The sequence below is a fragment of the Takifugu flavidus genome, chromosome 13 (assembly GCF_003711565.1).
Source record: "Takifugu flavidus isolate HTHZ2018 chromosome 13, ASM371156v2, whole genome shotgun sequence".
Taxonomy (NCBI): Eukaryota; Metazoa; Chordata; class Actinopteri; order Tetraodontiformes; family Tetraodontidae; genus Takifugu; species Takifugu flavidus.
Window position 1 is genome coordinate 9,627,520 of NC_079532.1, and position 27,984 is coordinate 9,655,503.

The following is a 27,984-nucleotide window of genomic DNA, read 5'->3' on the forward strand; positions in this document are numbered from 1 at the left end:
CCATCAGTTGCTGTACTTTAATTGAAATAGTGACGATAAATCGGGGTCCAGTCTGAGTCGAGAACACCTGTGGAGGGAGCCCCAAACGGGGGTCGGGGACCGAGTTGGGCGGAAGGCCTGCATGGTGTCCTGTGGGCCTGAGAAGACTGGAGCTTTTATTAAGAGCAAATCAATAAACTTGTTCATTTATCTGTAGTCGACTCTGTTTTATAGAAACTGAGATTCCACTTTCTGATCTGATTATATGGTGTGATTTCAATGTTATATTGTTTAAGGTGTACATTCTATATTTATATGTATTCACATTATAATGTATTTATCTCAAAGTTCTGAAATCCAAAGCCACAGGACGGAATATTCCCGTATTTATTCACGTGTATGAATCGGCATATGCTGCTTACGTAACCGCCCTCCATCTTTTTGGCCCTCGTTGTTTTCCGTACATCGCATCGCGTGCACTGTCACCGTGGGCGTGGTCTCGATAGGCGTGGTTTAATCCTCGACAGCCATTGGTTGGGTCCTTCACAGCCCCTCCCTCCCTCCTCCTGTGTCTATATGACCCAACATCAGACGGAGGCCAGTCGAGCACCGCGCTGCTGCCGGACCAGAACTCCCCGGAACCACCACCATCATGGCGCTGAGTAACGACCCCGAATACAGGAAGCTGAAGCAGTGGTACAAAGCCAACGCCGGCAGCCTCAACATGAGGGATATGTTCGCCGCCGAACCGGACAGGTTCAGCAGATTCAGGTGGGAGGAGACGCTCTTTACATCCGTGTGACAGCGGCCATGAGGCGGATGGTGGTGGTGGGGGGGGACGGGAGGTGGGCGTGATGCTCCCCGAGTTCACGCTCGTGTGTTTAGACAGCCACGCTTCATAAAGTACAGCAGTGGTACCTGTCGGTAATCAACTTAATCAGGTTTAGCCCCCGCGTCCCTCCGCCACCAACGATTTCCTACGGTGAAGTTCCAAGGTCATGGTTTCATAACCCGACTTCTCCCTTTGCGTTTCCTGTTGGGACACCTTCTGGTCGTGCGCCGGAGGACACGCGTCGACATGTCGGACGAACTCTTGCACACTTTTGAATAAAGTGTTTCACACAAGCGACAGCTGACACTAGCTAGGGTGCTAACGTCGCGGCCTCCATTATCGGACAGAGTTTGTTGCTAATGCTAATCCGTGTAACAGGTTAGCGTTTTAGAGCGTCCAGGATTTCAACCTAAACTCGCACATTTGTCATGTCTGTAGATCGCGCGTGCTTATATGCTACAAATGCTGTGAAACTACCGTAAATGCTCCCTGACTATTATATACTGAATGTATGAATCAGTTCCGGTCTATTGAGCCCCGCAGAGGAGGAAAACCTGTTGACCGCTGCTCTGCGGCCAGAAATGAGCAGCTTCCCCCTCTGTGGTCACGTTTGAGCGGAGATACTGTAGAGGGTTGAATCGGCAGCATCCCGCTGGTCCTGCGGCTCCAGGTCGGAAGCTGCATGTGTACGTGCTGCCCGACACATCTCCCCCCCCCCCCCCCCCCCCCGGCGGGCTGCGATCAGCAGGGAAGCGGGCAAGAGGGGCTGGACACAGGGCTCCTGCTGTGTTAGTTGTGCTCAGTCACTCGCAGCTGGACCTGGTGAAGCCACCAACTCACCATGACCGGGATGACCGGGTGGTTGTTAGCGGGTCAGTGTTGCACGATGGTCTGGAGATGACTGATGTGAACATGCTGCTGCTGGATCCAGGTTTACGGAGCCGCTTCATGAAGCTGAAACGATTCGTCTGGTTCTGAATGAACGTTTTGTCCCTCTTGTCTCTGGACAGCACGACTCTGCAGACGGAGGAAGGAGACATCCTCCTGGACTTCTCCAAGAATCTCATCAACCAGGAAGTGCTGGACATGCTGCTGCTTTTGGTAACACACACACACACACACACACACACACACACACACACACAGAGGTGCTCCAGGTCCAACCTGTTGGGCTCAGGGAGTCTGTTCAATGTTGAACTAAGCTTTGTTTGAGTGTTAGTCCAGAAAGCCACATTCTTCTCAGGTGCTCTTGAGCAATGTGGCGCCATGTTGGGCCGTTCTCCTGCCTCTGGTCCCGTTGGGTCTCATTCCACCACTGGTGGCTGATAAATTCTAACCTGGAACATTTCAACATTCTCTGAAAGCCGGAGGTGTGAAATCCTGCTTTGTTCTGCAGAGCTGTGTTGGCCAACAGCTGTTTGCAGACGGGCGTGTGTGCACGTCTGGGTTAGGGTTCGATATAATAGAAGTAACCTAAAGGGGTGATGTTCCAGGCCCGCTCGAGGGGGGTGGAGGAGGCTCGCCAGAAGATGTTCTCTGGAGAGAAGATCAACTTCACAGAGGTAACGACAACACGTCTGGTGCGTCGGTGATGCTGCATGTTTAGGTTCAGAGAATATTCCTCATGTTTATTCTGGTGCGTGCGTGCGTACGTGCGTGCGTACGTGCGTGGTTTCAGGGCCGTGCTGTGCTCCACGTTGCCCTGAGGAATCGTTCCAACGAGCCCATCTGCGTGGACGGGACCGACGTGATGCCTGAGGTGAACCGCGTGCTGGAGAAGATGAAGACCTTCTGCCACGTACGTACACGCAGCCGCCGTCACGTCCGCCGTCGCCACAGAGACGAACGCGTCTGAGGCTCCTCCCCCTTCACAGAGGGTGCGGAGCGGCGAGTGGAAGGGCTTCAGTGGGAAGAGCATCACCGACGTGGTCAACATCGGGATCGGCGGCTCCGACCTGGTGAGCCACGGCCTCCGTCTCCCCCGGTGGCGTGGGCCGCCCCGTGATGGCTGACGGTATCGTGTTGCCTTCAGGGTCCTCTGATGGTGACGGAGGCTCTGAAGCCGTACTCCGCAGGGGGCCCGAATGTTTGGTTTGTCTCCAACATCGATGGCACCCACATGGCCAAGACTCTGGCCAAGCTGGACGCAGAGACCACGCTGTTCATCATTGCTTCTAAGGTGTGTTCTCGCACACAGACGCACACACACACTCGCACACACACACTCTCACACAGACGCACACACTCGCGCGCACACACACACACTCACACACACACACACACACTCACACACCTCCTGATGACGGCGGCTTGACTCCTTTTGTCTTCAACCTTTTCTCAGACGTTCACCACCCAGGAGACCATCACCAACGCCGAGTCAGCCAAAGACTGGTTCCTCCAGACCGCCCCTGACGTGAGTCCCTCGCTCTGGTCAGGGATCCGCTCTGGTCAGAGGGATCCGCTCTGGTCAGAGGGATCCGCTCTGGTCAGCTGATGGATCACGCCACACGTCTCCTCACGTTCTCCTCTCGTTGCAGAAATCCGCTGTGGCCAAGCATTTTGTGGCTCTGTCCACCAACTCGGTAAATCTTGTTGCTCTGCAGCTGACGGACGCTGTTTCTGTCCAGTGACGCACACGCACTTGCACGCACACACGTGACCAGCAGATGGCGCTGTTGTGGAGGCATCTTAGCGCTGTTCATTACGATCTCTGGGCTTTTAAAGCTCATTCATTCACCAGTTTTGACTTTTCTCTCGTTCCTCGCAGGCCAAAGTGAGGGATTTTGGCATTGACACGGAGAACATGTTTGAGTTCTGGGATGTAAGTTGTGGTCTTGTTGCTACGCCGATGCACACGCATGATGTCATGCATCAGAAATGATGCATGTCGAGTTGATTGGTCGTAATCTGAACAAACGTCCGAGCTGTTGCCGACTGCGCTCTGATTGGCCGACTGACTGTGATGTCATGTTTGCTCGTCCTCAGTGGGTCGGAGGTCGTTACTCGCTCTGGTCGGCCATCGGTCTGTCCATCGCTCTGCACGTAGGTATGTGTATCTTGAAGGTGGCTGACCTTTGACCTTATCTGACCTTTGACCCCGCCGCTCAGGCACTCGAGCGACGAGTGATCAGTTCTAAATTAAAACGTTGCATTTTCTTCATTGTTCAGTATTGCTGTGCTAATATTGGCAAATCTTCATTTTCTGTGTTTTTAGGCTTCGAGCACTTCGAGCAGCTTCTGTCGGGGGCTCACTGGATGGTACGCTTTGCTCATGGGTTTATTGTTCGGGGTTGTGGGTGTGAAACCTGCTGACCTGGGCTCTGCTCTGCAGGACAAACACTTCCGCAGCGCTCCTCTGGAGAGCAACGCGCCCGTCCTGCTGGCCCTTCTGGGCGTCTGGTACATCAACTTCTTCCAGGCGGAGACCCAGGCCCTGCTGCCCTACGACCAGTACATGCACCGCTTCGCCGCGTACTTCCAGCAGGTCAGAGGCCCACGAGTCTTCACTGAGCTTCTTCAGATGGTTCCGAGTGCTAACAGCCCGTAACCGAGTTTTTTTCTGTGGTCGTCAGGGCGACATGGAGTCCAACGGGAAGTACATCACCAAAGATGGCGTCCGTGTCCAGTACCACACCGGGCCGATCGTGTGGGGCGAGCCTGGGACCAACGGCCAGCACGCCTTCTACCAGCTCATCCACCAAGGTGACGCCTCCCGCCTCCGGCCTGCTGTCCTGGGGAATTTAACCGGTCTGACCGCATTTCTCCACAGGAACTCGGATGATTCCTGCAGACTTCCTCATTCCTGCTCAGTCTCAGCATCCAATCAGAAACAATCTCCATCACAAGGTAATCGGGCGCCAGGGCCCCCGTTTCTCCCTCCTGCAGCAGAATAACCACAGAAGTCTGTTTTAGATCCTGGTTGCAAACTTCCTGGCTCAGACTGAAGCGCTGATGAAAGGAAAGACCCCAGACGAGGCGCGTAAGGAGCTGGACGCCGCCGGCATGAAGGCCGACGCCATTGAAAAGCTGCTGCCACACAAAGTAAATGCGTCGCCCACTAACCCTAAATCAAATCTGGATTTGTTGCCCAGAGATTAGGGGACGCTGTTGTTGCTATAGTAACCAATGTCGGCACTTGGATTAGTTAGAAATGTGACGCAAGTTTCCATCTTGTGTTCAAAGGTCTTTGAAGGAAACAAGCCGAGCAACTCCATCGTTTTTAAGAAGCTCAGCCCGTTTACCCTGGGAGCTCTGATTGGTGAGTAGTGGTGCAGTACTGCGTGGGTACCGCCCGGGGGCGCTGTCGGGCCGCCTGAGCGGTCCTGCCCTGCAGTTCCCTCCTGCTCCTCCATATTTCAACCATCATTTAGGAATAAACTCAGCCAGGAGTTCTGACCCACAGGCTCCAGATTAACTGGTTTAATTCGATCAGGTCAGGTTAAAACGACTGAACGAGACATTAACTATTATTGTGCTACAGTTAACTTCATCTTTTATTCAAATATTTGATGATTGTCAAGCTGATTCACGTTGTTTTTGGTTTCCAGCCATGTACGAGCACAAGATCTTTGTGCAGGGGGTCATCTGGGACATCAACAGCTACGACCAGTGGGGGTGAGTGACCGCCGCCCACCCTGGGGGGTGTCGGGCGATGACGCTCCGCTAACTTCCTGTTTCCTCCCGACAGCGTTGAACTGGGGAAGCAGTTGGCCAAGAGGATCGAGCCGGAGCTGCAGGACGACTCTGCCGTCAGCTCTCACGACTCCTCCACCAACGGACTCATCAACTTCCTGAAGAAGAACTTTGTGTGATCCCTCCTCGCCGACTGGCTCCTCCCACGTTCTGTCATTGGCTGGAATCTTGTGTCCTGTTTTCCGCACGAATGAGCATTTTGTCCACCGAAACCACGCGTGTTTGACTTGAACCTGTGTCAGCTGCTTCCGTCTGAGAGGACGCACATCCATGCAACAGTAACTGTAGACCACCATTTTCAAAATAAAAGTCCTGTTTGTCACCGACCTTTTGGCCCCTTTTTGAACGAATCCTATTTAAAATTGAGTCACTTCTTCTTGCTCTGCTCGGCTCTGAGGCTCCGCCCACTTCCGTATGCGGCCCACGCCCCTTAAATGCAGCAGGTGAAGCTCATTTCGAACCCACGTGCATGATGGGAAATCTGATACCTGGAGAGACGTTCGCACAGGCGGGTCAGTGCGGAACCTCTGAGACTCAAATGTGAGGCGGTCACCAGAAATCACCTGGAGCAGCAGGTCGATAAATGACCACAGGAAGTCCAACGACCTTTGTGGTCATGTGATTAAACTGTCTTGGACTGGCGGCTGGTGATCCAGTTGATTTCCTGCTCATGGGTGCTGGCCGGCGCCCCAGAGCTGAAGCTTCTCTGTGGTCATGGCGTGTTCTCCCTGTTCCTTAAACACTCGACTGGCTGGTGTCACTTTGACCTGAAAGGGTTCTAGTTTTGTCTGCTGAGCAAACATGCAGATGTGGCAACAGAAGAAGAAAAACTGGTGAGTCGGGAAACATTTTGCACTTTGAATATCTGATCATGAACCTGGGTGGAGCCCGATGTTCTGGTCGGCCTGAGGAACCGTTGAACAGGTTTGGTGAGCAGGTGAAGCAGCAGGTGAAGCACACTGGTCTGAAGATGGACGGCAGGATGGCGTTCTGCGGGGCTGCGTGGGCGCTCTTCGGCGCCACTCTGCTGTGGAAGCTCAAGCGCCGCTGCAGTCGTGGGTTCTGCGCCGCCGCCTTCGTGGCCTCGCTGCATTTTCTCCTTCCTCCGATTGTCCACGAGGTTCTTCTGCTCGTCTGCAGCTCCGTCCTGGTCGGGGTCGCCCACAGGAGATGTGAACTGCTGCCCGTGGAGAACAGAGCGGTGCTGGTGACAGGTGAGGCACGGCCCACAGGTGAGCCACGGCCCACAGGTGAGCCACGGCCCACAGGTGAGCAACGGCCCACAGGTGAGCCACGGCCCACAGGTGAGGCACGGCCCACAGGTGAGCCACGGCCCACAGGTGAGGCACGGCCCACAGGTGAGCCACGGCCCACAGGTGAGGCACGGCCCACAGGTGAGCCACGGCCCACAGGTGAGGCACGGCCCACAGGTGAGCCACGGCCCACAGGTGAGGCACGGCCCACAGGTGAGGCACGGCCCACAGGTGAGGCACGGCCCACAGGTGAGGCACGGCCCACAGGTGAGCCACGGCCCACAGGTGAGCCACGGCCCACAGTGAGCAACGGCCCACAGGTGAGCCACGGCCCACAGGTGAGGCACGGCCCACAGGTGAGGCACGGCCCACAGTGCAGCAGCACCAGGTCGGGCCCGCTGTGGGCTGCTGTTTTGTGTAGGAAGGTTCTGAGCGTGTGGGGGCAGGTTCCAGGTCCAGTGTTCTCTGCTGAGTCACCTGTCTGCACCAAGGTTGTGATTCTGGCTTTGGGCACGAGCTGGCGAGGCGGCTCAGTCAGGTGGGGGTCCTGGTGTTCGCTGGTGTGCTGGATGCTAACGGAGCCGGAGCTCAGAGGCTCAGAGCAGGAACGTCTGAAAAGCTGCAGGTTTTGCAGCTCGACGTGACCGACGACAGGCAGATCGAGGCAGCCCACCGCTACATCTGCACGCAGGTGAACGACACAGGTGAGCCGGCCCTCGGAGGTGGCCTGGCCTCGGGGTGTCCCGGCCTCGGGTGTCCCGGCCTCGGGTGTCCCGCTCTGACCGGCCTGTCGCTGCAGGTCTGTGGGGGTTGGTCAACAACGCAGGGATCCTTCAGTACCCCGTGGATGCCGAGATCCAGCCAATGAAAACATTGCTGGACTACCTGGACGTGAACTTCCTCGGAGCTGTGAAGATGTCTCAGGCGTTCCTCCCGCTGCTGAGGAGGTCCAGAGGACGCATCATCAACATGTCCAGCTTGGCAGGTCTGCAGATCCACAACATGGCCGCCTCTGCTGTCTAAAGCTGAAGCGTTCTTCCTCCTGCAGGGGCGGTTCCAGTGCCGCTGTTCGCTGCTTACGGAGCCTCCAAGGCAGCGTTGGCCATTTACTCAGAGGTGATGAGGCTGGAGCTGTCGGCCTGGGGAGTCCGAGTGTCCTTAGTCCAACCTTCAGGCTTCCGAACGAGTACGTTAGTTGGCTGCTGCCGTTGATGTCAAATTCTGCCATTGACTGAATGTGACTGACAGGGCCGGACGAGGACCCAATGTGGACTCGGATAAATCCAGGGTAGCGCCACGCAGCGGCAAAATAAAGCACAACATGGTTTGGCTGCAGAGCAGCAGCAGCAGCAGCAGCAGCAGAACACCTCTAACCCTCTAACCCTAACCCTAACCCTAACCCTCTAACCCTCTAACCCTAACCCTCTAACCCTAACCCTAACTCTAACCCTAACCCTAACTCTAACCCTCTAACCCTCTAACCCTCTAACCCTAACCCTCTAACCCTAACCCTCTAACCCTACCCTAACTCTAACCCTACCCTAACTCTAACCCTCTAACCCGCTAACCCTAACCCTCTAACCCTAACCCTCTAACCCTAACCCTCTAACCCTAACTCTAACCCAACTCTCTAACTCTCTAACTCTAACTCTAACCCTACCCTCTAACTCTAACCCTAACCCTCTAACCTCTAACCTAACCCTCTAACCCTAACCCTAACCCTCTAACCCTACCCTCTAACCCTCTAACCCTAACCCTCTAACCCTAACTCTAACCCTAACTCTCTAACTCTAACTCTAACCCGAACCCCCTAACCCTAACCCCCTAACCCTAACCCTCTAACCCTAACCCTAACCCTCTAACTCTAACCCTCTAACTCTAACCCTAACCCTCTAACCCTAACCCTAACCCTCTAACCCTAACCCTCTAACCTCTACCCTCTAACCCTAACTCTAACCTAACTCTCTAACTCTAACTCTAACCCTAACTCTAACCCTAACTCTAACCCCCTAACCCTCTAACCCTAACCCTCTAACCCTAACCCTCTAACCCTAACTCTAACCCTAACCCGCGAACCCTAACTCTAACCCGAACCCTCTAACCCGAACCCTCTAACCCTCTAACCCTAACCCTAACTGTAACCCTCTAACCCTAACTCGAACCCTAACGCGAACCCGAACCCGCGAACTCGAACCCGAACTCTAACCCTAACCCGAACCCTCTAACCCTAACGCGAACCCTAACCCGAACCCTCGAACCCGCGAACCCGAACCCTCGAACCCGCGAACCCGCGAACCCGAACCCGCTAACCCTAACCCTCGAACCCGCGAACCCGAACCCGAACGCGAACCCTAACCCTCTAACCCTAACCCTCGAACCCGCGAACCCTCGAACCCGCGAACCCGAACCCTCGAACCCGAACCCGAACCCTCGAACCCGAACCCGCTAACCCTAACCCGCTAACCCGAACCCGCGAACCCGAACCCTCGAACCCGAACCCGAACCCTCGAACCCGCGAACCCGCGAACCCTAACCCGCTAACCCGAACCCTCTAACCCTAACGCGAACCCTAACTCTAACCCTAACCCTCTAACCCTAACCCTCTAACCCTAACCCTCTAACCCTAACTCTAACCCTAACTCTAACCCTAACCCTCGAACCCTAACCCTAACTCTAACCCTAACCTAACCCTCTAACCCTAACTCTAACCCTAACCTCTAACCTAACTCTAACCCTAACCCCTAACTCTAACCTAACTCTAACCCTAACTGTAACCCTCTAACCCTACCGTAACCCTCTAACCCTAACTCTAACCCTAACTCTCTAACTCTAACTCTAACCCTAACCCTCTAACTCTAACCCTAACCCTCTAACTCTAACCCTAACCCTCTAACCCTAACTCTAACCCTCTAACTCTCTAACCCTAACTCTAACCCTAACCCTCTAACCCTAACTCTAACCCTAACCCCCTAACTCTAACCCTAACTCTCTAACCCTCTAACCCTAACCCTCTAATTCTAACCCTAACTGTAACCCTCTAACCCTAACCCTCTAACCCTAACCCCCTAACTCTCTAACCCTAACCTCTAACTCTAACCCTAACCCTCTAACTCTAACCCTCTAACCCTAACTCTAACCCTGGACCCACCTGACCCGGCTGCTAACCTTCTCGCACAAACTGGACCTTTCCATCTTGTAGATTTGAGGCGTAATTCCCGGTTCTAGTTGGTGGAAATAAAGAGACTCCGCAGTCGTGACTGGAAACAGCCACCAGCTCAGCAGCCTGTTCACCACCGCCGTCTCTTCCCCTCAGATATTTTTGGGGCCAGCGATGACATCAGTCGCCACGGAGACCAGCTCCTCGCCACCGTCTCCTCTGAGGTCAGGGAGGATTACGGCCACGCCTACATCTCCTCCCTCCCCGGTGTCCTGATCCGAATGTCCCAGCAGTCGGCGGCAGATCTGTCCCCCGTGGTGGACGCCATGTATCACGCCCTGCTGTCGCGCCGCCCTGCGCCGCTGTACACCCCAGGACAGATGGCGTGGCTGCTGCCCTTCCTGCGCCGCTGCTGTCCCAGCGCCGTCTTTGACTCCATCACCATGAAACTCCTGAATTTAGCCGATCACCAGCCAGCAGGAATCCAGAGCTGAAGGCTCGTGGGAAGCGATCCGTTGAATCCTCATACGTGGAAACGGAACGTCTGAGCCGACACTTGTGATTACGTCTGCATCAAACCTGGCTAAAACTGCCCGTAGGGTTAGAGGGTTACAGTTAGGGTTAGGATTAGGGTTAGGGGTTAGAGGGTTAGAGTTAGGGGTTAGAGGGTTAGAGTTAGGGTTAGGATTAGGGGTTAGAGGGTTAGAGTTAGGGCTGATAATGGCTGACGTGGGTTAGGGGTTAGGGTTAGAGTTAGGGTTAGGATTAGGGTTAGGGTTAGAGGGTTACAGTTAGGGTTAGGATTAGGATTAGGGGTTAGAGGGTTAGAGGTGATAATGGCTGACGTGGGTAGGGGTTAGGGTTAGAGGGTTAGGGGGTTACAGTTAGGGTTAGGATTAGGGTTAGGGGTTAGAGGGTTAGAGTTAGGGTTAGGATTAGGATTAGGGGTTAGAGGTTAGGGGTGATAATGGCTGACGTGGGTTAGGGTTAGAGGGTTACAGTTAGGGTTACAGTTAGGGTTAGAGTTAGGGGTTAGAGGTTAGGGTTAGGGCTGATAATGGCTGACGTGGGCGCACCCTTATTTTCCTCGGGTGCTGACATCAACCCAGACAACCACGATTTAAACAGAGCTGTGCTTTAATGAGCCACTCGTCTGTTTCATCAAAATCTTCACAGGACTGCAAATACACATCTAATCAATAACAATAAAAAACAGGATGTATGACACCCAATCAGTCTCAACAGACCACATGTGCAGTCTTTTATGTGCTCTGAAAAAAGATTTGCTCTAAAAACCCACTGAGGTCCACGAGGGGGCAGCGTCAGTCCTGCGGTTTCAGGAAGACTCTCTTCAAGTTGGACTCTACATTCTGGTTCAGGTCTTCTTCAGCTTCTGAAGTTCTCTGGCGTTTCTTTGCAAACTTTTTCTTTATGCTTCCAATTAAACTCTCATACCTGAAAATAAATAAAGTCAATCAAAGGTCAAATCAGGAGCTCGTGTTTCCATGGTGAGTCTGTACCTCAGAGCCATTTCTTCATCCGTGACGTCTGTTTGCATCTGACGGAGGTCCTCCTCCTCCTCCTCTTTGTTCTTTGGGTTCATTAAAGCCATCAGTTTCTGATAAAAACCATTTAGATCATCAGCTGGAGAATGCTCAAAAGGTCCAGCCATTATCAGAACAATGGTCACATGACAGGAAGTAAAAACAAACCTCAACTTCCGGATTAAAGCCCTGGAAGGACATGCGACCATAGATCAGGTCCTCACAGGGAACAAAACTTTTCTCCTCTATGATCAAATTCCTAAAGGAGGGGACATCAAGCACGTTGTTAATTTTAGGCCCATCGTCCAACAGTTTCAGACGGGGGAGGGCGACACTGAGGCTGGACGCCACCTACTCTCTGGCCTTCAGCTCCGGCAGGTCCAGGTACCAGTGCTCGTCGCTGATAATTCTCTTGTGGTCCTCCTCCAGCTGCTGCTTGGTCTCTGCATCCAGACCTCTCTGCATGAACTGGACAAACCCCACAAACGACATCGTATGGTCAAATATGAATTCACTGTGGGCGGGTGGTCAACAAGAGGTGAGACTCGTGTCGCCTCCATCCTTCGATGCTGCACCTTCTCGGCTAACTTCACCAAACATCCATATAAATGTTACAGCCGCCCTTTGTTCGGAAAGCACAATATCGATATCTCTTTGGGAGCTAATGCTAACCTTACCGTTAGAACAGGGCTGTTTTATTAGCATCACTTACCTTCATGCGCAAGAGGTTTTTGGAGAGTTTCACATCATTCGCCATTGCTGCTTGAAAAAGAAACGCTAAAGTACAACGATGCCTTGGTTGAACTGTTCTTTTAATTGTAATAAAAGTAATTTTAACCACGAGTTCGAGCCGTCGCGGGCACGGATTCGTACTGCGCATGTGCAAAAACGCGTCTACTTCCGCTTGGAAACGCGATTCGTACTGCGCATGTGCAAAACGCGTCTACTTCCGCTTGAAACGCGATTCGCACTGCGCATGTGCAAAACGCGTCTACTTCCGCTTGGACACGGGATTCATACTGCGCATGTGCGGAACTGGCGATTTAATTTGAAATACTCATACAGGCAATTTGATAGAATTTATTATACAAGTATGAATTTTCTCAAAAGTATAAGCACCGACACAAACAATGTAACTGTTGTGCAGTGTTGCTTTTTATGTTTTAAAAATGATCCTAATTAGAGAGCAATACATTAACAAAAATAAGACAAAACATATAAAGTAAGTAGCAGCACTTGATTTGTTGCTAGGTAGTTTGCTGCAGGCCTACTGGTGCCACTTTTAACTTTTCAGGGTGTAAACTATGTTTGCATTGACAGATGAAGAAAATGAAGTTTGAGCTTGGCAATAAAATGGAAGATAAATCCAGGCAGTAGCACCATCAGCAAAAGGTGTCCAGGTAGAAACTCCAGAGTGGACCTGTGGTTCGACATGCATCGGTCCCAGATCTTTGGGGATTTACACCCTCAGGTGAACTGGTGTACCACGATCTCCTTGAGGGAGCGGGAGGATACCTCCCCCCTCTCAGCATCTCGCAGGAGCATCATTTCCTCCTGTAGCTGAGCGACAGGTTTCCCCAGTTGATAGCCTAAATCCACCAGCAGCTCCAGCAGTGCTGCTCTGTAGGGCTTCATCTGGTACCGTCTGACCGGCGGTAAAGCTCTGTGGGCCACAGCAAACGCCTGTTCTGGCTCCTCCAGGTCTCGAAAACAGACCGCCATGGCAGCAAGAGTTGGTACAATCAAGGTGGGTTTCTGCCATGGCAACAGCTTTTCCTGGATCTCCAGGATTGTCTGGAGCTGCAACAGAGCCTGTTGAAACTGTCCAGCACGCAGGAAAGTGTGGGCCCGCTTCTGCTCCTGCTCAGTGAAGAAAGCTGGGAAAAGAGGCGAGTATCGGACACAGCGGATGGCGTAAAGTTTGGTAAGGTAGTCCTGCAGGGAGAGGCGGCGCTCCGACATGATTTCTGGGCTGAAGTTTCCTGTCAGGTGTTTGCGAGGCAGAACCACGTCCTCCAGCTCCTCCTCAAACTCCTCCAGAAGTTTCTGGTGGAAGTGGAGGAAGTCACTGTAGCGGCGCTCCACGGATATCCGCCGGGACTCAAAGCTGCCAGAACGCATCACCACGACGTCGTACACCTGCAGACCAACAGGAATCCTTGGTTCAGCAGCGCCACACTGTTACTGGGTCTGTTGAGCTTGAGGCCAGCTCAGCTCTTCCTGAGAAGAGTTGCTCAAATGTTAATAATTGAACATTATCTGTGCATTATCTTGTCTTGTTTACGTCCTGAAGTTAACGACTATTCTGGGACCGTCTCGTCCTCCATGCTAGTATAGTGGACAGCATCTCCATCTGTCGTGGGGAGGCAGAAGATTCCCTGACAGGAAGTTGATCTCTTTTAAGCCCAAAAATTGGGTTGTTAACGTTTCCATGGAAATATTTACAGTGTTGCGACTCAGTAAAAACGACTTCATTACACTGCAGCTACAATATTTTGCCAGCCAAGTTCATTTAGCATCTTTGTCCCAGTAGAACATCCTTTTACCATCTGTTTCACTGTAAACAGTTAATTTCCCAGTTTAATGCGTAAATATCCTCTTTTTATGCACCCCTACGCTCTGTCAAAGCACTTTGTTAGCTCAAGTGTGTCTCGTGTTGGTCTCACCACATATTTGGACAGCGTCTGTGCGACGATGCGAGAGCTGGAGATCTCAAACAGCAGCCGGACGCGTCGCTCCGCCTGTTTCGCTGCCTTCCAGTTCTGCTGCAGCTCCTTAGTGGTCAAATTGGAACAATTGCTGGCTTCATCTGTACATTTAAGTCAAATGAATACATGATTTCTTTAGTTGTGCACAATCAGGCGTGCAATATATGACCATACAGTTATTAGAGAGTGTAATTTTATAATATAAAGTATATTATTAAAATATGCAATATATTGCAATTGCGTGTTAATATATTTACATGTATGATTGTGTACACATGCTGACACTAATATCAATAGCCTGTATGTTCTACATTTACAGTTTACACATAACTAAACTGCAATTTCTAAATATAATGAGGATGTAAATAATTCTATGTCTATGTGCGTTTATCTCATTTAATGTCTAAATTATGTTTTTTTTGGCTGATCTGGATTCATTGTTTCATTTCATATGAGATAAATGCAACAGTTGCTGATTTATGTGTGAATATTAACCTGGATCCAGAGTCCACATGTTGGCTTTATGATCTCCAGCGTCCCTCTTTGGTTCTGGTTCTGGTTCTGCCATTAAAGCTGACGTCCAACACAAAAAGGTGATTTTTTTGTGTTGTGTTAATAGAATCCTCCAAAGTTAGAACATTTCTTAGCAGAATATTGTTTACAGCAGCAAAACAATCTAAATACTGTTGCTGCAACTTCTTTGTGAGAGGGACTGAAAGTCCGGTCTTCCTCCCCCTCTGGGTCACGGGAGGGGACACATACGGGTGAAGGCAGCCCCCCACCCCCGTCCGGATGGGTCGCGAGCATTTGTGGCTTTGGTACCTTGCTCAAGGGTACCTGGGCAGTGATCTGAAGGTGTTCTTCCCCTTCCCGACAGGCCTCCTCCAGCCCCCAACAGACTGGGCTAAACTCCCTAAATCAGTTATCATCCATTCAAAAGAGAACTGAAAGAAGAAAATCTATCATTTTCCCCTTCACGTTAAATGTCTTTCAATTCCCCTTTTGTAGGAATTTCACCACAATATTCACATATTTACACGCTTTAAATTGATATATTTGAAAAGTGTTTCGGTTTTTCAATTTATTTAAATCGAAACCGTGTAATGTTTTGAGATTTAGCTTCATAAAGATTATATCAAATCATCATATAGACTCAGAGAAGGAGGAAGTTTTCATCAAAACGTTGATAAGTTACAAAAGAGGAAGTTAAGAAAGATCCGGACTTTCTATCTCGCGTGTGTGTGTGTGTGTGTGTGTGTGTGTGCGTGCGTGTGCGTGCGTGAGAGAGAGAGATCACTGACATACCTGGCAGTGTGTGTGAGGAGCTGCTAACGAGCGCAGCAGCACAGCAGCGCAGCAGCACAGCAGGACCTCGACCTCCCACTGAAGCGTCATCGAGTCTGGCGGACAGACAGTATGTCTACGTCACTACCGGTCTACCGATGTGGGCGGGGCCTCCTCCCAGCGCGCGCACTTCCTCGTTAGTAATGTGGGCGGTACACGTGACTGGCCCAACGGGAGGTCGGGGTTCGATTCCCGGCCAACGCAAAATTATTTTGATCTTAATCTTTTTGTTATTTTGCGTTTTGTTTTATTGATATTGATAATATAACACGAATAGCCTCTATAGTCTTTTCTTTTTTGAGGGAATGGGTTGGTGAAGCGTATCCATTGTGAGCCACACTCCTGACCACGCGGTGGCAGTAATGCACCAAAGTGTTATTTATTCTGATTCTGCAGACCATAAAACGGAAAGAAGAAGAAGCCCAACCAGGGAAGACCATGTTATTATTGGGGAAACTGAGTCGGCGGCTGCTCCCACATCGGCGCAGGTTTCTGCTTTGCCGCAAGGCTGAATGCACAAGCGCCACCAGAGTAAGTTCATCAAGGATAATTGTTCACAGAAATAATGACATGCGCTTTCAAATGCAGCGGAACCAGCATAACTGTGTGCGTCAAAACTGTAATTGCATGTAATAAGTCTATAACAAGTATCAGACATGTTTTATCACGTTAATAGACTAGAGTCTGGGTCCAAAGTCTGGGTCTATGTGTTATGATTTCTTTTAAAAATCCCACTTTTGGTGGCTCTGGTGGTTCGGTGGTAGAATTCTCGGCCGCCACGCGGGGGCGCCAGAGAACCTGCCAATCAAACCGGAGCCTCCTTCACGCTTAATTATTCATTAAATTACTCTAAAATGTGGGTTCGAATCTTCCTTTGGGCATTATCAAATGGGGATTTATGCATGTTGTGGATTGAGAATATGACAAAGTGTGGACCCCTTAAATTAGCACTGGAACGTAGCTAATCTCTGATCATCAGCTGGGCATCATGATGGAACTTCATCCCCTCCTGGGCCGGCGAGATGGAGCGGTGGCTCACTGGAGTCGAAAGGAAAACAGAAAGTGAAGCATCAAGCAAGACCAAGAATCAAAACCCATGTGATGAAGCACAAAGGTGTCGGCTACCGTATTCCAGCGAGTGTTCCTGGGATTCCTAAATGTTGTCCCGGAGGACAACCCTCAGAGTTCCACCACATATTTGTGTGAAACTTTTAGCAGTCGTGGCTTTAAAGATGAAGCACAGGGATAACTTTTCTCCCACTGGGTGAGCTGTATCTGACTGCTGAATTAAAGGTTTTAAGATTTAAGAAGCTTTATTGTCGTTACACAAGAATACAGCGGAACATTGGGTTGCCCATGGTATTCCTTGGTTTGGGAATGGCTGGTATAAGGGATATTTCTCTGCAACCTTTGGGCCACTCATCTAAACGCCCCAGCCTGCTCGAGCATTGCTGCTGACCAGCGCCATCCCTCTGTGACCACAGTGGACCGTGTTCTGGTGGCTACCTGCAGCAGGATGATGTCACAAACTCGCCATCTTCGCCTGCTGTCTGGGACATGACCACGAGTCCACGTTACTTCCACAGTCTCCACACCTCAATGCTGCATGTGGTTTCCCTGATGAGGCTGTTTTCAGTCCAAACATTCCATCCTGCCTTCACTCATCGGGTCGTTTCAGTCATACGTCCCTGGACCTCCAGGTCACCAGCAGCGGCGGCGCTGGCGTGCGTCTGGATGAGCTCCTTGAGCATCTTTAATGCGTGGTTACTAATGTTATAATGCGGCCTGTACATCCAGAAGAGGAGGGTTGGTTGCAACCAACAGATGGTGACACATCAACAAGGAGGAGTTTTGGCTCTGAACCCCAACGTTCCAGTTCTTTTGAACGCTGACGTTACATTCTGCAACAATTTCAACAGATTTGGCGAATCGTGTGCTAAGAGTATCAAGGGCTGCGCGTCTCTGCGCGTGCTAACATTAGCCTCTCAACAACTAGCCTGCGTGGTTTCCATCCATAGACGTAACGCACGTCTGCCTCCTCAGGCCTCCCTGGACGGAGCGCTGTCGGCCCTCAGGTCTGTCTGTGGGGAGGACAGTGTGTTGCTAGGTGAGGCTGTCAGAGAACAACACGGCAGAGACGAGTCCGTGCACAGGTCAGTCAACGCAAACATTCCTATTTTAAAGGCTTTGGGTTCTAACCAGCCCAGGAACCGCAGTGGTGGTGTTTGTGGATCGGTCTGAACAAGGGGGGTTTGGGGAGTGGGACTTTTGTATTGTGTGAATATTTTTGACATTGTGGGAGAACAGCTGGTTGCTGCCCTCCAGATGCTGCCCTCCAGATGTGGTTGTGTTTCCTCATTGCGTGGAGGAAGTGAGCGCGCTGGCGAAGGTCTGCCACAAGCACCGGCTGCCCATCATCCCCTTTGGTACTGGCACTGGTTTGGAGGGAGGAGTCAGCGCGGTGCAGGTGAGCAAGGCCTCGCAGGTACGAGCACTTTCTGTGAGAGCTTCCAGAGCTCTAAATGGGAAGAAGCGCGTCTCCTTCTGCAGGGGGGCGTTTGCTTCAGCCTGAGGAAAATGGAGCAGGTGCTGGATCTCCACCAGGAAGATTTTGATGTGACCGTGGAGCCCGGCGTGACTCGGAAGGCCCTCAATGCCTACCTGAGAGACACGGGCCTCTGGTTTCCTGTTGGTAGGTCACACTGGGGTCACGAGGGGCCTGATGGTCACAGTGATGAGGACTTTAGTTGGAATCATGCTTAATGCGTTTAAATAGGTCATTGAATGATCATCACCTAAAGGGAGTGGCAGTATTCTAGCCAGACGTTGAGCGGGTCTATGTTGAGCGGGTCTACGAGTAGCAGGTCTACAAGGAGCAGGTCTAGGAGGAGCAGGTCTAGGATGAGCACGTCTACAAGGAGGGGTCTAGGAGGAGCAGGTCTAGGATGAGCAGGTCTACGAGTAGCAGGTCTATGTTGAGTGGGTCTACGAGTAGCAGGTCTAGGAGGAGCAGGTCTAGGATGAGCAGGTCTAGGATGAGCAGGTCTAGGAGGAGCAGGTCTAGGAGGAGCAGGTCCAGGATGAGCAGGTCTATGTTGAGCAGGTCTAGGAGGAGCAGGTCCAGGATGAGCAGGTCTATGAGGAGCAGGTCTATGTTGAGCGGGTCTAGGAGGAGCAGGTGTAGGAGGAGCAGGTCCAGGATGAGCAGGTCTATGAGGAGCAGGTCTAGGATGAGCAGGTCTAGGAGGAGCAGGTCTATGTTGAGCAGGTCTAGGAGGAGCAGGTCCAGGATGAGCAGGTCTATGAGGAGCAGGTCTAGGAGGAGCAGGTCTAGGAGGAGCAGGTCTACGGGATCGACGGCTTCCCTGCCTCTCCCCCCAGACCCCGGTGCCGATGCCTCCCTGTGCGGCATGGCGGCCACCAGTGCGTCGGGCACCAACGCCGTGCGCTACGGAACCATGAGGGAAACGTGCTGAACCTGGAAGTGGTGCTGGCCGACGGACCGTGGTGCACACCGCCGGAAGGGGCGCCACCCTCGGTGCGGCAACGCTCGCTCCTTCATGCGGAACTTCCCGGCCTGGATGCTGAGCCTTCGATCTTTGATCTGCAGAAAGACTTCGGCCGGATACAACTGACCAACCTGTTCGTGGGGTCGGAGGGCACGCTGGGGATCCTCACCAAGGCCACGCTGCGCCTCTATGGCGTCCCCGAGGTGGTGGTGTCGGCGGTCTGCTCCTTCCCCTCCGTCCAGTCGGCCGTGGACAGCACGGTGCAGATTCTGCAGGCCGGGGTGCCGATCGCCCGCATTGGTAAGGAGAAAAACGGCGGTTGTCAAGGTAACGACCCACCGCTGTGTGTGTGTGTTGTGTGTGGTGTGGTGTGTGGGGGGGGGGGTCTGTTGGGGGGGGGGGGGGGGGGGGGGGGGGGGTGTGAGGGCGGGGGGGTCTGTGGTCCGACACACAGACGCTTCCTTTGGTCGGCGATCAGGTCCGGCTCAGACTGCTGCTCAGGTTCACCTGAGCCTTTAGGGGGGTCAAAGCACTGAGGAGACTAGTTGGACTGTTGGGTTCAGCTGGACGGGTCTGTTAACTTTAAACGACCTCCCTGGCGCCCGAGGCGCTCTAATTCACGAGTTACATCCAGTTCCTCCGTGTGTTATTGCTCAGTTATTACTCAGTTATTGCTCAGTTAGTGCTCAGTTATTGCTCAGTTATTACTCAGTTATTACTCAGTTAGTGCTCAGTTAGTGCTCAGTTATTACTCAGTTATTACTCAGTTATTGCTCAGTTATTATGCAGTTAGTGCTCAGTTATTGCTCAGTTATTGCTCAGTTAGTGCTCAGTTATTGCTCAGCTCATTATTACTCAGTTATTGCTCAGTTATTGCTCAGTTATTACTCAGTTATTACTCAGTTATTACTCAGTTTTGCTCAGTTATTACTCAGTTAGTGCTCAGTTAGTGCTCAGTTATTACTCAGTTATTACTCAGTTATTGCTCAGTTATTGCTCAGTTATTGCTCAGTTATTGCTCAGTTAGTGCTCAGTTATTACTCAGTTATTGCTCCGTTAGTGCTCAGTTATTGCTCAGTTAGTGCTCAGTTATTACTCAGTTATTGCTCCGTTAGTGCTCAGTTATTGCTCAGTTATTACTCAGTTATTACTCAGTTATTGCTCAGTTATTGCTCAGTTATTGCTCAGTTAGTGCTCAGTTATTACTCAGTTATTGCTCCGTTAGTGCTCAGTTATTACTCAGTTATTACGCAGTTATTGCTCAGTTATTGCTCAGTTATTACGCAGTTATTGCTCAGTTATTGCTCAGTTATTACTCAGTTATTACTCAGTTATTGCTCAGTTAGTGCTCATGGTAAAGGGAGTGGCAGTATTCTAGCCAGACGTTGAGCGGGTCTAGGATGAGCAGGTCTACGAGTAGCAGGTCTACAAGGAGCAGGTCTAGGAGGAGCAGGTCTAGGATGAGCAGGTCTACAAGGAGCGGGTCTAGGAGGAGCAGGTCTAGGATGAGCAGGTCTACGAGTAGCAGGTCTATGTTGAGTGGGTCTACGAGTAGCAGGTCTAGGAGGAGCAGGTCTAGGATGAGCAGGTCTAGGATGAGCAGGTCTAGGAGGAGCAGGTCTAGGAGGAGCAGGTCCAGGATGAGCAGGTCTATGTTGAGCAGGTCTAGGAGGAGCAGGTCCAGGATGAGCAGGTCTATGAGGAGCAGGTCTATGTTGAGCAGGTCTAGGAGGAGCAGGTGTAGGAGGAGCAGGTCCAGGATGAGCAGGTCTATGAGGAGCAGGTCTAGGATGAGCAGGTCTAGGAGGAGCAGGTCTATGTTGAGCGGGTCTAGGAGGAGCAGGTCCAGGATGAGCAGGTCTATGAGGAGCAGGTCTAGGAGGAGCAGGTCTAGGAGGAGCAGGTCTACGGGATCGACGGCTTCCCTGCCTCTCCCCCCAGACCCCGGTGCCGATGCCTCCCTGTGCGGCATGGCGGCCACCAGTGCGTCGGGCACCAACGCCGTGCGCTACGGAACCATGAGGGAAAACGTGCTGAACCTGGAAGTGGTGCTGGCCGACGGGACCGTGGTGCACACCGCCGGGAAGGGGCGCCACCCTCGGTGCGGCAACGCTCGCTCCTTCATGCGGAACGCTCCCGGCCTGGATGCTGAGCCTTCGATCTTTGATCTGCAGAAAGACTTCGGCCGGATACAACCTGACCAACCTGTTCGTGGGGTCGGAGGGCACGCTGGGGATCCTCACCAAGGCCACGCTGCGCCTCTATGGCGTCCCCGAGGTGGTGGTGTCGGCGGTCTGCTCCTTCCCCTCCGTCCAGTCGGCCGTGGACAGCACGGTGCAGATTCTGCAGGCCGGGGTGCCGATCGCCCGCATTGGTAAGGAGAAAAACGGCGGTTGTCAAGGTAACGACCCACCGCTGTGTGTGTGTGTGTGGGGGGGGGGGGTCTGTTGGGGGGGGGGGGGGGGGGGGGGGGGGGGGGGGGTGAGGGCGGGGGGGTCTGTGGTCCGACACAGACGCTTCCTTTGGTCGGCGATCAGGTCCGGCTCAGACTGCTGCTCAGGTTCACCTGAGCCTTTAGGGGGGTCAAAGCACTGAGGAGACTAGTTGGACTGTTGGGTTCAGCTGGACGGGTCTGTTAACTTTAAACGACCTCCCTGGCGCCCGAGGCGCTCTAATTCACGAGTTACATCCAGTTCCTCCGTGTTATTGCTCAGTTATTACTCAGTTATTGCTCAGTTAGTGCTCAGTTATTGCTCAGTTATTACTCAGTTATTACTCAGTTAGTGCTCAGTTAGTGCTCAGTTATTACTCAGTTATTACTCAGTTATTGCTCAGTTATTATGCAGTTAGTGCTCAGTTATTGCTCAGTTATTGCTCAGTTAGTGCTCAGTTATTGCTCAGTTATTACTCAGTTATTGCTCAGTTATTGCTCAGTTATTACTCAGTTATTACTCAGTTATTACTCAGTATTGCTCAGTTATTACTCAGTTAGTGCTCAGTTAGTGCTCAGTTATTACTCAGTTATTACTCAGTTATTACTCAGTTATTGCTCAGTTATTGCTCAGTTATTGCTCAGTTATTGCTCAGTTAGTGCTCAGTTATTACTCAGTTATTGCTCCGTTAGTGCTCAGTTATTGCTCAGTTAGTGCTCAGTTATTACTCAGTTATTGCTCCGTTAGTGCTCAGTTATTGCTCAGTTATTACTCAGTTATTACTCAGTTATTGCTCAGTTATTGCTCAGTTAGTGCTCAGTTAGTGCTCAGTTATTACTCAGTTATTGCTCCGTTAGTGCTCAGTTATTACTCAGTTATTACGCAGTTATTGCTCAGTTATTGCTCAGTTATTACGCAGTTATTGCTCAGTTATTGCTCAGTTATTACTCAGTTATTACTCAGTTATTGCTCAGTTAGTGCTCATGGTAACCAGGTCCAGATGTACCAGTTCAACATCGTCCAGTCACTCCTACAGGATCTCAGCATTTATTCCACGTGCACTTTTCCATCTTGTGTCTAGATTTCCTTCCGTTTGTTCTGCAGAGTTTCTGGACGAAGTTATGGTTGACGCGTGCAACCGGTTTAGCTCCTTGTCGTACCCCGTGACGCCCACGCTGTTTTTGGAGTTCCACGGCTCTGAAGGAAGCCTTGAGGGACAGGTCAAGACAGCTGGTGAGGCACCCTAGTGGTCCAGAGGTGTGGACCTGGACTGTCCAGACCTCTGAAATGTGTCCAGAAGAGAGGCCACACATTCAGACACATTCTAACCCTAACCCCTGACCCTAACCCTAACTCTCTAACCCCAACCCTAACCCTCTAACCCTAACCCTTTAACCCTGACCCTAACTCTCTAACCCTAACCCTCTAACTCTCTAACCCTCTAACCCTAACCCTAGCCCTAACCCTATAACCCTAACCCTCTAACCCTCTAACCCAGACCCTAACCCTCTAACCCTAACCCTCTAACCCTCTAACCCTAACCCTCTAACCCTCTAACCCAGACCCTAACCCTCTAATCCTAACCCTCTAACCCTCTAACCCAGACCCTAACCCTCTAACCCTAACCCTCTAACCCCAACCCTAACCCTCTAACCCTAACCCTCTAACCCTCTTACCCTCTAACCCTACCCTCTAACCCTCTAACCCTCTAACCCTAACCCTCTAACCCTAACCCTCTAACCCTAACCCCAACCCTTTACATCATGAACACTATTGTTGACTCTTAATTGGGTTTTGGGCGGTGTGCTGGCCACTGGACTGAGGACCAGGCCCAAAGCCTTCAGCCTCCTGAGGATCCTGCCCAGCCCTCCCCGAGGTTGCTCACAGCCATACCGCCTCCTCTTAGCTTGGCCTCGAGCACGTTCCCGTTTCTCAAGTCTGGTGGGACACTCAAAGGTGCTGAGGGCTCAAACCTCCGGAGGGCTGCGCGCTCTTTTCCTCTCAAACTCCACCAAGTGTACAACAAAAGTAAAACAGCCATTTTTTTCAAAGAATGAAAAGAATTTTTCATATTTAACACTTTTTCGTTGATTTTCAACTCACCGCCCTTCATACGAGCAGATTTAAACGAGGCCTGGCCCCATTTTCTGCTGACGCTGCATAGAGACGTTAAAACCAGATATTTGTGGTCGCACTGAAACAAACTGCTGTCTTTCATCAGAGGACATCAGCCAGAGCAACGGTGGTTCGGACTTCCAGTGGGCCGTGGACGTAGAGACCCGGAACCTTCTGTGGAAAGCTCGTCATGATGCCTGGTACGCTGCCCTGGCGCTGAGACCTGGCTGCAAGGTAAAGCTATGGACCCAGCTCGCGTCCTGAGCCGAGCGTGAACAGCCGTGCAGCAGCTAACCCTGACCCTGACCCTAACCCTAACCCCTAACCCCTAACCCTGACTCTAACCCTAACCCTGACTATGACTCTAACTCTAACCCTGACCCTGACCCTGACTCTAACCCTGACCCTGACTCTAACCCTAACCCTGACTCTAACCCTAACCCTGACTCTGACTCTAACTCTAACCCTGACCCTGACCCTGACTCTAACCCTGACCCTGACTCTAACCCTGACCCTGACTCTAACCCTGACCCTGACCCTAACCCTAACCCTGACTCTAACCCTGACCCTAACCCTGACTCTAACCCTAACCCTGACTCTAACCCTAACCCTGACTCTAACCCTAACCCTGACTCTGACTCTAACTCTAACCCTGACCCTAACCCTGACTCTAACCCTGACCCTGACTCTAACCCTGACCCTGACCCTAACCCTGACTCTAACCCTGACCCTAACCCTGACTCTAACCCTAACCCTAACCCTGACCCTGACCCTAACCCTGACTCTAACCCTGACCCTGACTCTAACCCTAACCCTGACCCTAACCCTGACTCTAACCCTAACCCTGACCCTGACCCTAACCCTAACCCTGACTCTAACCCTGACCCTAACCCTAACCCCCTAACCCTAACCCTAACCCTAACCCTAACCCTAACCCTCTAACCTTAGCCCTAACCCTAATCCTAACCCAGTTAGCCCAGAGGTGGATCAGCGTTCCTCTGACATGCAATAAGAACGTCCAGAGCCGAGCCGTCATCTGGGTTGTCGATGCGACATCAAAGCAACGGTTTATTTCATGGCAAATGCTGCGGCACACAAATGGGATGCTGCATGATTTGGAGAAGGGCCTTGACAATATGTTCTATTTTCTAATATTTACTGACCTCCTGTGGAAGAGGAACTGCTGCTCGGGCTGCACCGCCCCCTTCTGGACCAAACGGAACAGAAAAATACATGAAGTGTTTCTACCACGTGAGATTGGGAAGAGACGGGCTAATTAATGTTGTGTGTCTGAGCCACAGGCTTATGCTACCGATGTGTGTGTGCCTCTCTCTCGACTGCCTCAAATCATTGTGGAGACCAAACAGGATCTGGTGGAGAACAGACTCACTGGTAAATATACAGCAGGTCCAACAGGGCCCAGAACCAAACTTGTGATGCACCTGCTCAAGAGCCTGCTCACATTTATGTACCGTGTACTTCTCATTTCCATAAAACAGCTTTTGAACAGCTAGCTTGCCCAACAACAGTCGAAATGTTCGCCGTGACTAAACAGGAGGAGGCTCAGGTGCATCACAACAGGAGATTCAGTTTAAATGACTAAACAGGAGGAGGCTCAGGCGCATCACATCAGGAGATTCAGTTTAAATGACTAAACAGCAGGAGGCTCAGGTGCATCACATCAGGAGATTCAGGTTAAAGGACTAAACAGGAAGAGGCTCAGGTGCATCACATCAGGAGATTCAGTTTAAATGACTAAACAGGAGGAGGCTCAGGCGCATCACATCAGGAGATTCAGTTTAAATGACTAAACAGGAGGAGGCTCAGGCGCATCACATCAGGAGATTCAGTTTAAATGACTAAACAGGAGGAGGCTCAGGTGCATCACATCAGGAGATTCAGTTTAAATGACTAAACAGCAGGAGGCTCAGGTGCATCACATCAGGAGATTCAGGTTAAAGGACTAAACAGGAGGAGGCTCAGGTGCATCACATCAGGAGATTCAGTTTAAATGACTAAACAGGAGGAGGCTCAGGTGCATCACATCAGGAGATTCAGGTTAAAGGACTAAACAGGAGGAGGCTCAGGCGCATCACATCAGGAGATTCAGGTTAAAGGACTAAACAGGAGGAGGCTCAGGTGCATCACATCAGGAGATTCAGTTTAAATGACTAAACAGGAGGAGGCTCAGGTGCATCACAACAGGAGATTCAGGTTAAAGGACTAAACAGGAGGAGGCTCAGGTGCATCACAACAGGAGATTCAGGTTAAAGGACTAAACAGGAGGAGGCTCAGGTGCATCACATCAGGAGATTCAGTTTAAATGACTAAACAGGAGGAGGCTCAGGCGCATCACAACAGGAGATTCAGTTTAAATGACTAAACAGAGGAGGCTCAGGTGCATCACATCAGGAGATTCAGTTTAAATGACTAAACAGGAGGAGGCTCAGGTGCATCACAACAGGAGATTCAGGTTAAAGGACTAAACAGGAGGAGGCTCAGGTGCATCACAACAGGAGATTCAGGTTAAAGGACTAAACAGGAGGAGGCTCAGGTGCATCACATCAGGAGATTCAGTTTAAATGACTAAACAGGAGGAGGCTCAGGTGCATCACATCAGGAGATTCAGTTTAAATGACTAAACAGGAGGAGGCTCAGGTGCATCACATCAGGAGATTCAGTTTAAATGACTAAACAGGAGGAGGCTCAGGTGCATCACATCAGGAGATTCAGTTTAAATGACTAACAGGAGGAGGCTCAGGTGCATCACATCAGGAGATTCAGTTTAAATGACTAAACAGGAGGAGGCTCAGGTGCATCACAACAGGAGATTCAGGTTAAAGGACTAAACAGGAGGAGGCTCAGGTGCATCACAACAGGAGATTCAGGTTAAAGGACTAAACAGGAGGAGGCTCAGGTGCATCACATCAGGAGATTCAGTTTAAATGACTAAACAGGAGGAGGCTCAGGCGCATCACAACAGGAGATTCAGTTTAAATGACTAAACAGGAGGAGGCTCAGGTGCATCACATCAGGCCAACATGACTGCTGAGCTCCGGCTGGTCATGATGATACAGACGGTCTCATCATCTGATGGCAGACACGAATGCTGTGCACGTCGTCCTCAGGTCCCATTGCAGGTCACGTGGGTGACGGGAATTTCCACTGCTTGATGGTGTTGGATCCTGGTGACCCAGAGGAGGTGCAGAGAGTTCACCTGTTCACGGAGAGACTTGCCAGGTAACTCTGAAGCCTCCTGACACGAGTCTTTGCCCAGTAGCGCCGACATGCTGCTCAGGCTGCTCTTCCTGCAGGCGAGCCCTGGCCATGGACGGTACCTGCACAGGTGAGCATGGAGTGGGACTCGGGAAGAGGGCTCTGCTGTGTGAGGAGCTGGGACACGCGGCGATGCAGGTCACAAGCTCGCTGAAGCAAATGCTCGACCCCATGAACCTGATGAATCCGGGCAAGATTCTGCAGCCCAGAGGAGGGTAAAGGCCGCCAGTCCCAGAACCTTCTGGTCTCCCAAAACACGCTCGGAATGTGTAAACATCTGTGTTTCCCAGAGCAGGATGAGGCCGCCGAGGCCTTGATCAACCCCCACCCTCTACCAAGGCCTCAACTAAGGCCTCTACTAAGACCTCTACTAAGACCTCTACCAAGGCCTCTACTAAGGCCTCTACTAAGACCTCTACCAAGGCCTCTACTAAGGCCTCTACTAAGACCTCTACTAAGGCCTCTACTAAGGCCTCTACTAAGACCTCTACTAAGACCTCTACTAAGACCTCTACCAGGCCTCTACTAAGACCTCTACCAAGGCCTCTACTAAGACCTCTACTAAGACCTCGACTAAGGCCTCTACTAAGACCTCTACCAAGGCCTCTATTAAGGCCTCTAATAAGACCTCTACCAAGGCCTCTACTAAGACCTCTACCAAGGCCTCTACTAAGGCCTCTACTAAGACCTCTACTAAGGCCTCTACTAAGGCCTCTACTAAGACCTCTACTCAGACCTCTACTAAGACCTCTACTAAGACCTCTACTAAGACCTCTACTATGGCCTCTACTATGGCCTCTACTAAGACCTCTACTGAGGCCTCTACTAAGACCTCTACTACTGTGAAGATCAATTTGAAATATATCTTTATAATGTATCTTCTCACATGTTGTAAACAAAGAAAGTTTTGGGAAAACGTCCTGTGTGCTATAAATGTGTCTATTCAGGATTTTCCTCTGGAACCAAATAAATCCAGCTGTGAAACATCTGTGGAAGATTTTTTGTTTATTTGGGGATTAAATCAGATAAATAAACCATCAAAACTAAATTTTGTTTTGGCCTCAAGAAATGTGCAAAGGAAAAGATCTCACTCACTGGTTACCTGCTGGTCACCCACTGGTTACCTCTGGTCACCTGCTGGTT

At 51.2% G+C, this 27,984-nt stretch overlaps 5 protein-coding genes and 1 long non-coding RNA gene across 8 annotated transcripts; 3 read left to right on the forward strand and 3 right to left on the reverse strand.

The window, feature by feature from the left end:
- The first annotated feature begins 536 nt into the window (after positions 1-536).
- Positions 537-5,829, forward strand: gpia (glucose-6-phosphate isomerase a). The gene is made up of 18 exons (XM_057050790.1): positions 537-750; positions 1,822-1,912; positions 2,305-2,373; positions 2,490-2,609; positions 2,686-2,769; positions 2,844-2,990; positions 3,153-3,224; positions 3,349-3,393; positions 3,579-3,632; positions 3,797-3,857; positions 4,026-4,069; positions 4,143-4,295; positions 4,384-4,513; positions 4,581-4,657; positions 4,724-4,852; positions 4,994-5,069; positions 5,359-5,425; positions 5,499-5,829. The coding sequence occupies exons 1-18, from the start codon at positions 632-634 to the stop codon at positions 5,620-5,622; spliced, it is 1,662 nt and encodes a 553-aa protein (XP_056906770.1). The 5' UTR covers positions 537-631; the 3' UTR covers positions 5,623-5,829.
- LOC130535660 (uncharacterized) lies at positions 5,630-6,631 on the reverse strand. The gene is made up of 2 exons (XR_008953186.1): positions 6,381-6,631; positions 5,630-6,291 (listed from the first exon to the last, which is right to left on the reverse strand). It is a non-coding gene; the product is annotated as an uncharacterized LOC130535660 (long non-coding RNA).
- hsd17b2 (hydroxysteroid (17-beta) dehydrogenase 2) lies at positions 6,442-10,578 on the forward strand. The gene is made up of 5 exons (XM_057050797.1): positions 6,442-6,717; positions 7,248-7,460; positions 7,556-7,741; positions 7,805-7,942; positions 10,070-10,578. Exons 1-5 carry the CDS (start codon positions 6,474-6,476, stop codon positions 10,405-10,407), a joined length of 1,119 nt encoding a protein of 372 aa, XP_056906777.1. The 5' UTR covers positions 6,442-6,473; the 3' UTR covers positions 10,408-10,578.
- A 454-nt stretch (positions 10,579-11,032) lies between these two features.
- Positions 11,033-12,374, reverse strand: mphosph6 (M-phase phosphoprotein 6). Its single transcript, XM_057052017.1, has 5 exons — positions 12,170-12,374; positions 11,813-11,925; positions 11,626-11,716; positions 11,434-11,531; positions 11,033-11,368 (listed from the first exon to the last, which is right to left on the reverse strand). Exons 1-5 carry the CDS (start codon positions 12,335-12,337, stop codon positions 11,236-11,238), a joined length of 603 nt encoding a protein of 200 aa, XP_056907997.1. The 5' UTR covers positions 12,338-12,374; the 3' UTR covers positions 11,033-11,235.
- Positions 12,375-12,445: 71 nt separating this feature from the next.
- Positions 12,446-15,600, reverse strand: snx20 (sorting nexin 20). Of its 2 annotated transcripts, none has more exons than XM_057052016.1 (4): positions 15,471-15,571; positions 14,661-15,109; positions 14,124-14,266; positions 12,446-13,596 (listed from the first exon to the last, which is right to left on the reverse strand). In XM_057052016.1, the coding sequence occupies exons 2-4, from the start codon at positions 14,731-14,733 to the stop codon at positions 12,925-12,927; spliced, it is 888 nt and encodes a 295-aa protein (XP_056907996.1). In that variant the 5' UTR covers positions 14,734-15,109; positions 15,471-15,571; the 3' UTR covers positions 12,446-12,924. The 2 variants fall into 2 exon arrangements, with proteins under 2 accessions (XP_056907996.1, XP_056907994.1); XM_057052014.1 differs by having other exon boundaries at positions 12,447-13,596; positions 14,661-14,738; positions 15,471-15,600.
- Positions 15,601-15,886: 286 nt separating this feature from the next.
- ldhd (lactate dehydrogenase D) lies at positions 15,887-27,829 on the forward strand. Of its 2 annotated transcripts, XM_057052012.1 has the most exons (11): positions 15,887-16,040; positions 17,553-17,662; positions 17,835-17,976; positions 18,060-18,201; positions 20,960-21,119; positions 21,193-21,392; positions 22,555-22,683; positions 23,672-23,799; positions 24,867-24,957; positions 26,694-26,805; positions 26,880-27,829. In XM_057052012.1, exons 1-11 carry the CDS (start codon positions 15,948-15,950, stop codon positions 27,058-27,060), a joined length of 1,488 nt encoding a protein of 495 aa, XP_056907992.1. In that variant the 5' UTR covers positions 15,887-15,947; the 3' UTR covers positions 27,061-27,829. The 2 variants fall into 2 exon arrangements, with proteins under 2 accessions (XP_056907992.1, XP_056907993.1); XM_057052013.1 differs by lacking the exon at positions 22,555-22,683.
- Positions 27,830-27,984: the final 155 nt, after the last annotated feature.

What these genes read in the sequence shown, in the direction of transcription:
- gpia (XM_057050790.1), top strand. Translation starts at nt 632, where the DNA reads ATGGCGCTGAGTAACGACCCCGAATACAGGAAGCTGAAGCAGTGGTAC. An exon ending in GACAGGTTCAGCAGATTCAG is followed by an intron (nt 751 to 1,821) that starts GTGGGAGGAGAC and finishes GTCTCTGGACAG; the next exon opens with CACGACTCTGCAGACGGAGG. An exon ending in TGGCTCTGTCCACCAACTCG is followed by an intron (nt 3,394 to 3,578) that starts GTAAATCTTGTT and finishes CGTTCCTCGCAG; the next exon opens with GCCAAAGTGAGGGATTTTGG.
- hsd17b2 (XM_057050797.1), top strand. Translation starts at nt 6,474, where the DNA reads ATGGACGGCAGGATGGCGTTCTGCGGGGCTGCGTGGGCGCTCTTCGGC. An exon ending in CAGAGCGGTGCTGGTGACAG is followed by an intron (nt 6,718 to 7,247) that starts GTGAGGCACGGC and finishes GTCTGCACCAAG; the next exon opens with GTTGTGATTCTGGCTTTGGG. An exon ending in CAACATGTCCAGCTTGGCAG is followed by an intron (nt 7,742 to 7,804) that starts GTCTGCAGATCC and finishes TTCCTCCTGCAG; the next exon opens with GGGCGGTTCCAGTGCCGCTG.
- mphosph6 (XM_057052017.1), bottom strand. Translation starts at nt 12,337, where the DNA reads ATGCGCAGTACGAATCCGTGCCCGCGACGGCTCGAACTCGTGGTTAAA. An exon ending in AAAACCTCTTGCGCATGAAG is followed by an intron (nt 11,926 to 12,169) that starts GTAAGTGATGCT and finishes GGGTTTGTCCAG; the next exon opens with TTCATGCAGAGAGGTCTGGA. An exon ending in CCGGAGCTGAAGGCCAGAGA is followed by an intron (nt 11,717 to 11,812) that starts GTAGGTGGCGTC and finishes CCCCTCCTTTAG; the next exon opens with GAATTTGATCATAGAGGAGA.
- snx20 (XM_057052016.1), bottom strand. Translation starts at nt 14,733, where the DNA reads ATGGCAGAACCAGAACCAGAACCAAAGAGGGACGCTGGAGATCATAAA. An exon ending in CATGTGGACTCTGGATCCAG is followed by an intron (nt 14,267 to 14,660) that starts GTTAATATTCAC and finishes TTAAATGTACAG; the next exon opens with ATGAAGCCAGCAATTGTTCC. An exon ending in AGACGCTGTCCAAATATGTG is followed by an intron (nt 13,597 to 14,123) that starts GTGAGACCAACA and finishes GTTGGTCTGCAG; the next exon opens with GTGTACGACGTCGTGGTGAT.
- ldhd (XM_057052012.1), top strand. Translation starts at nt 15,948, where the DNA reads ATGTTATTATTGGGGAAACTGAGTCGGCGGCTGCTCCCACATCGGCGC. An exon ending in AGAGACGAGTCCGTGCACAG is followed by an intron (nt 17,663 to 17,834) that starts GTCAGTCAACGC and finishes GCTGCCCTCCAG; the next exon opens with ATGCTGCCCTCCAGATGTGG. An exon ending in CGCTGAGACCTGGCTGCAAG is followed by an intron (nt 23,800 to 24,866) that starts GTAAAGCTATGG and finishes TCTGAGCCACAG; the next exon opens with GCTTATGCTACCGATGTGTG.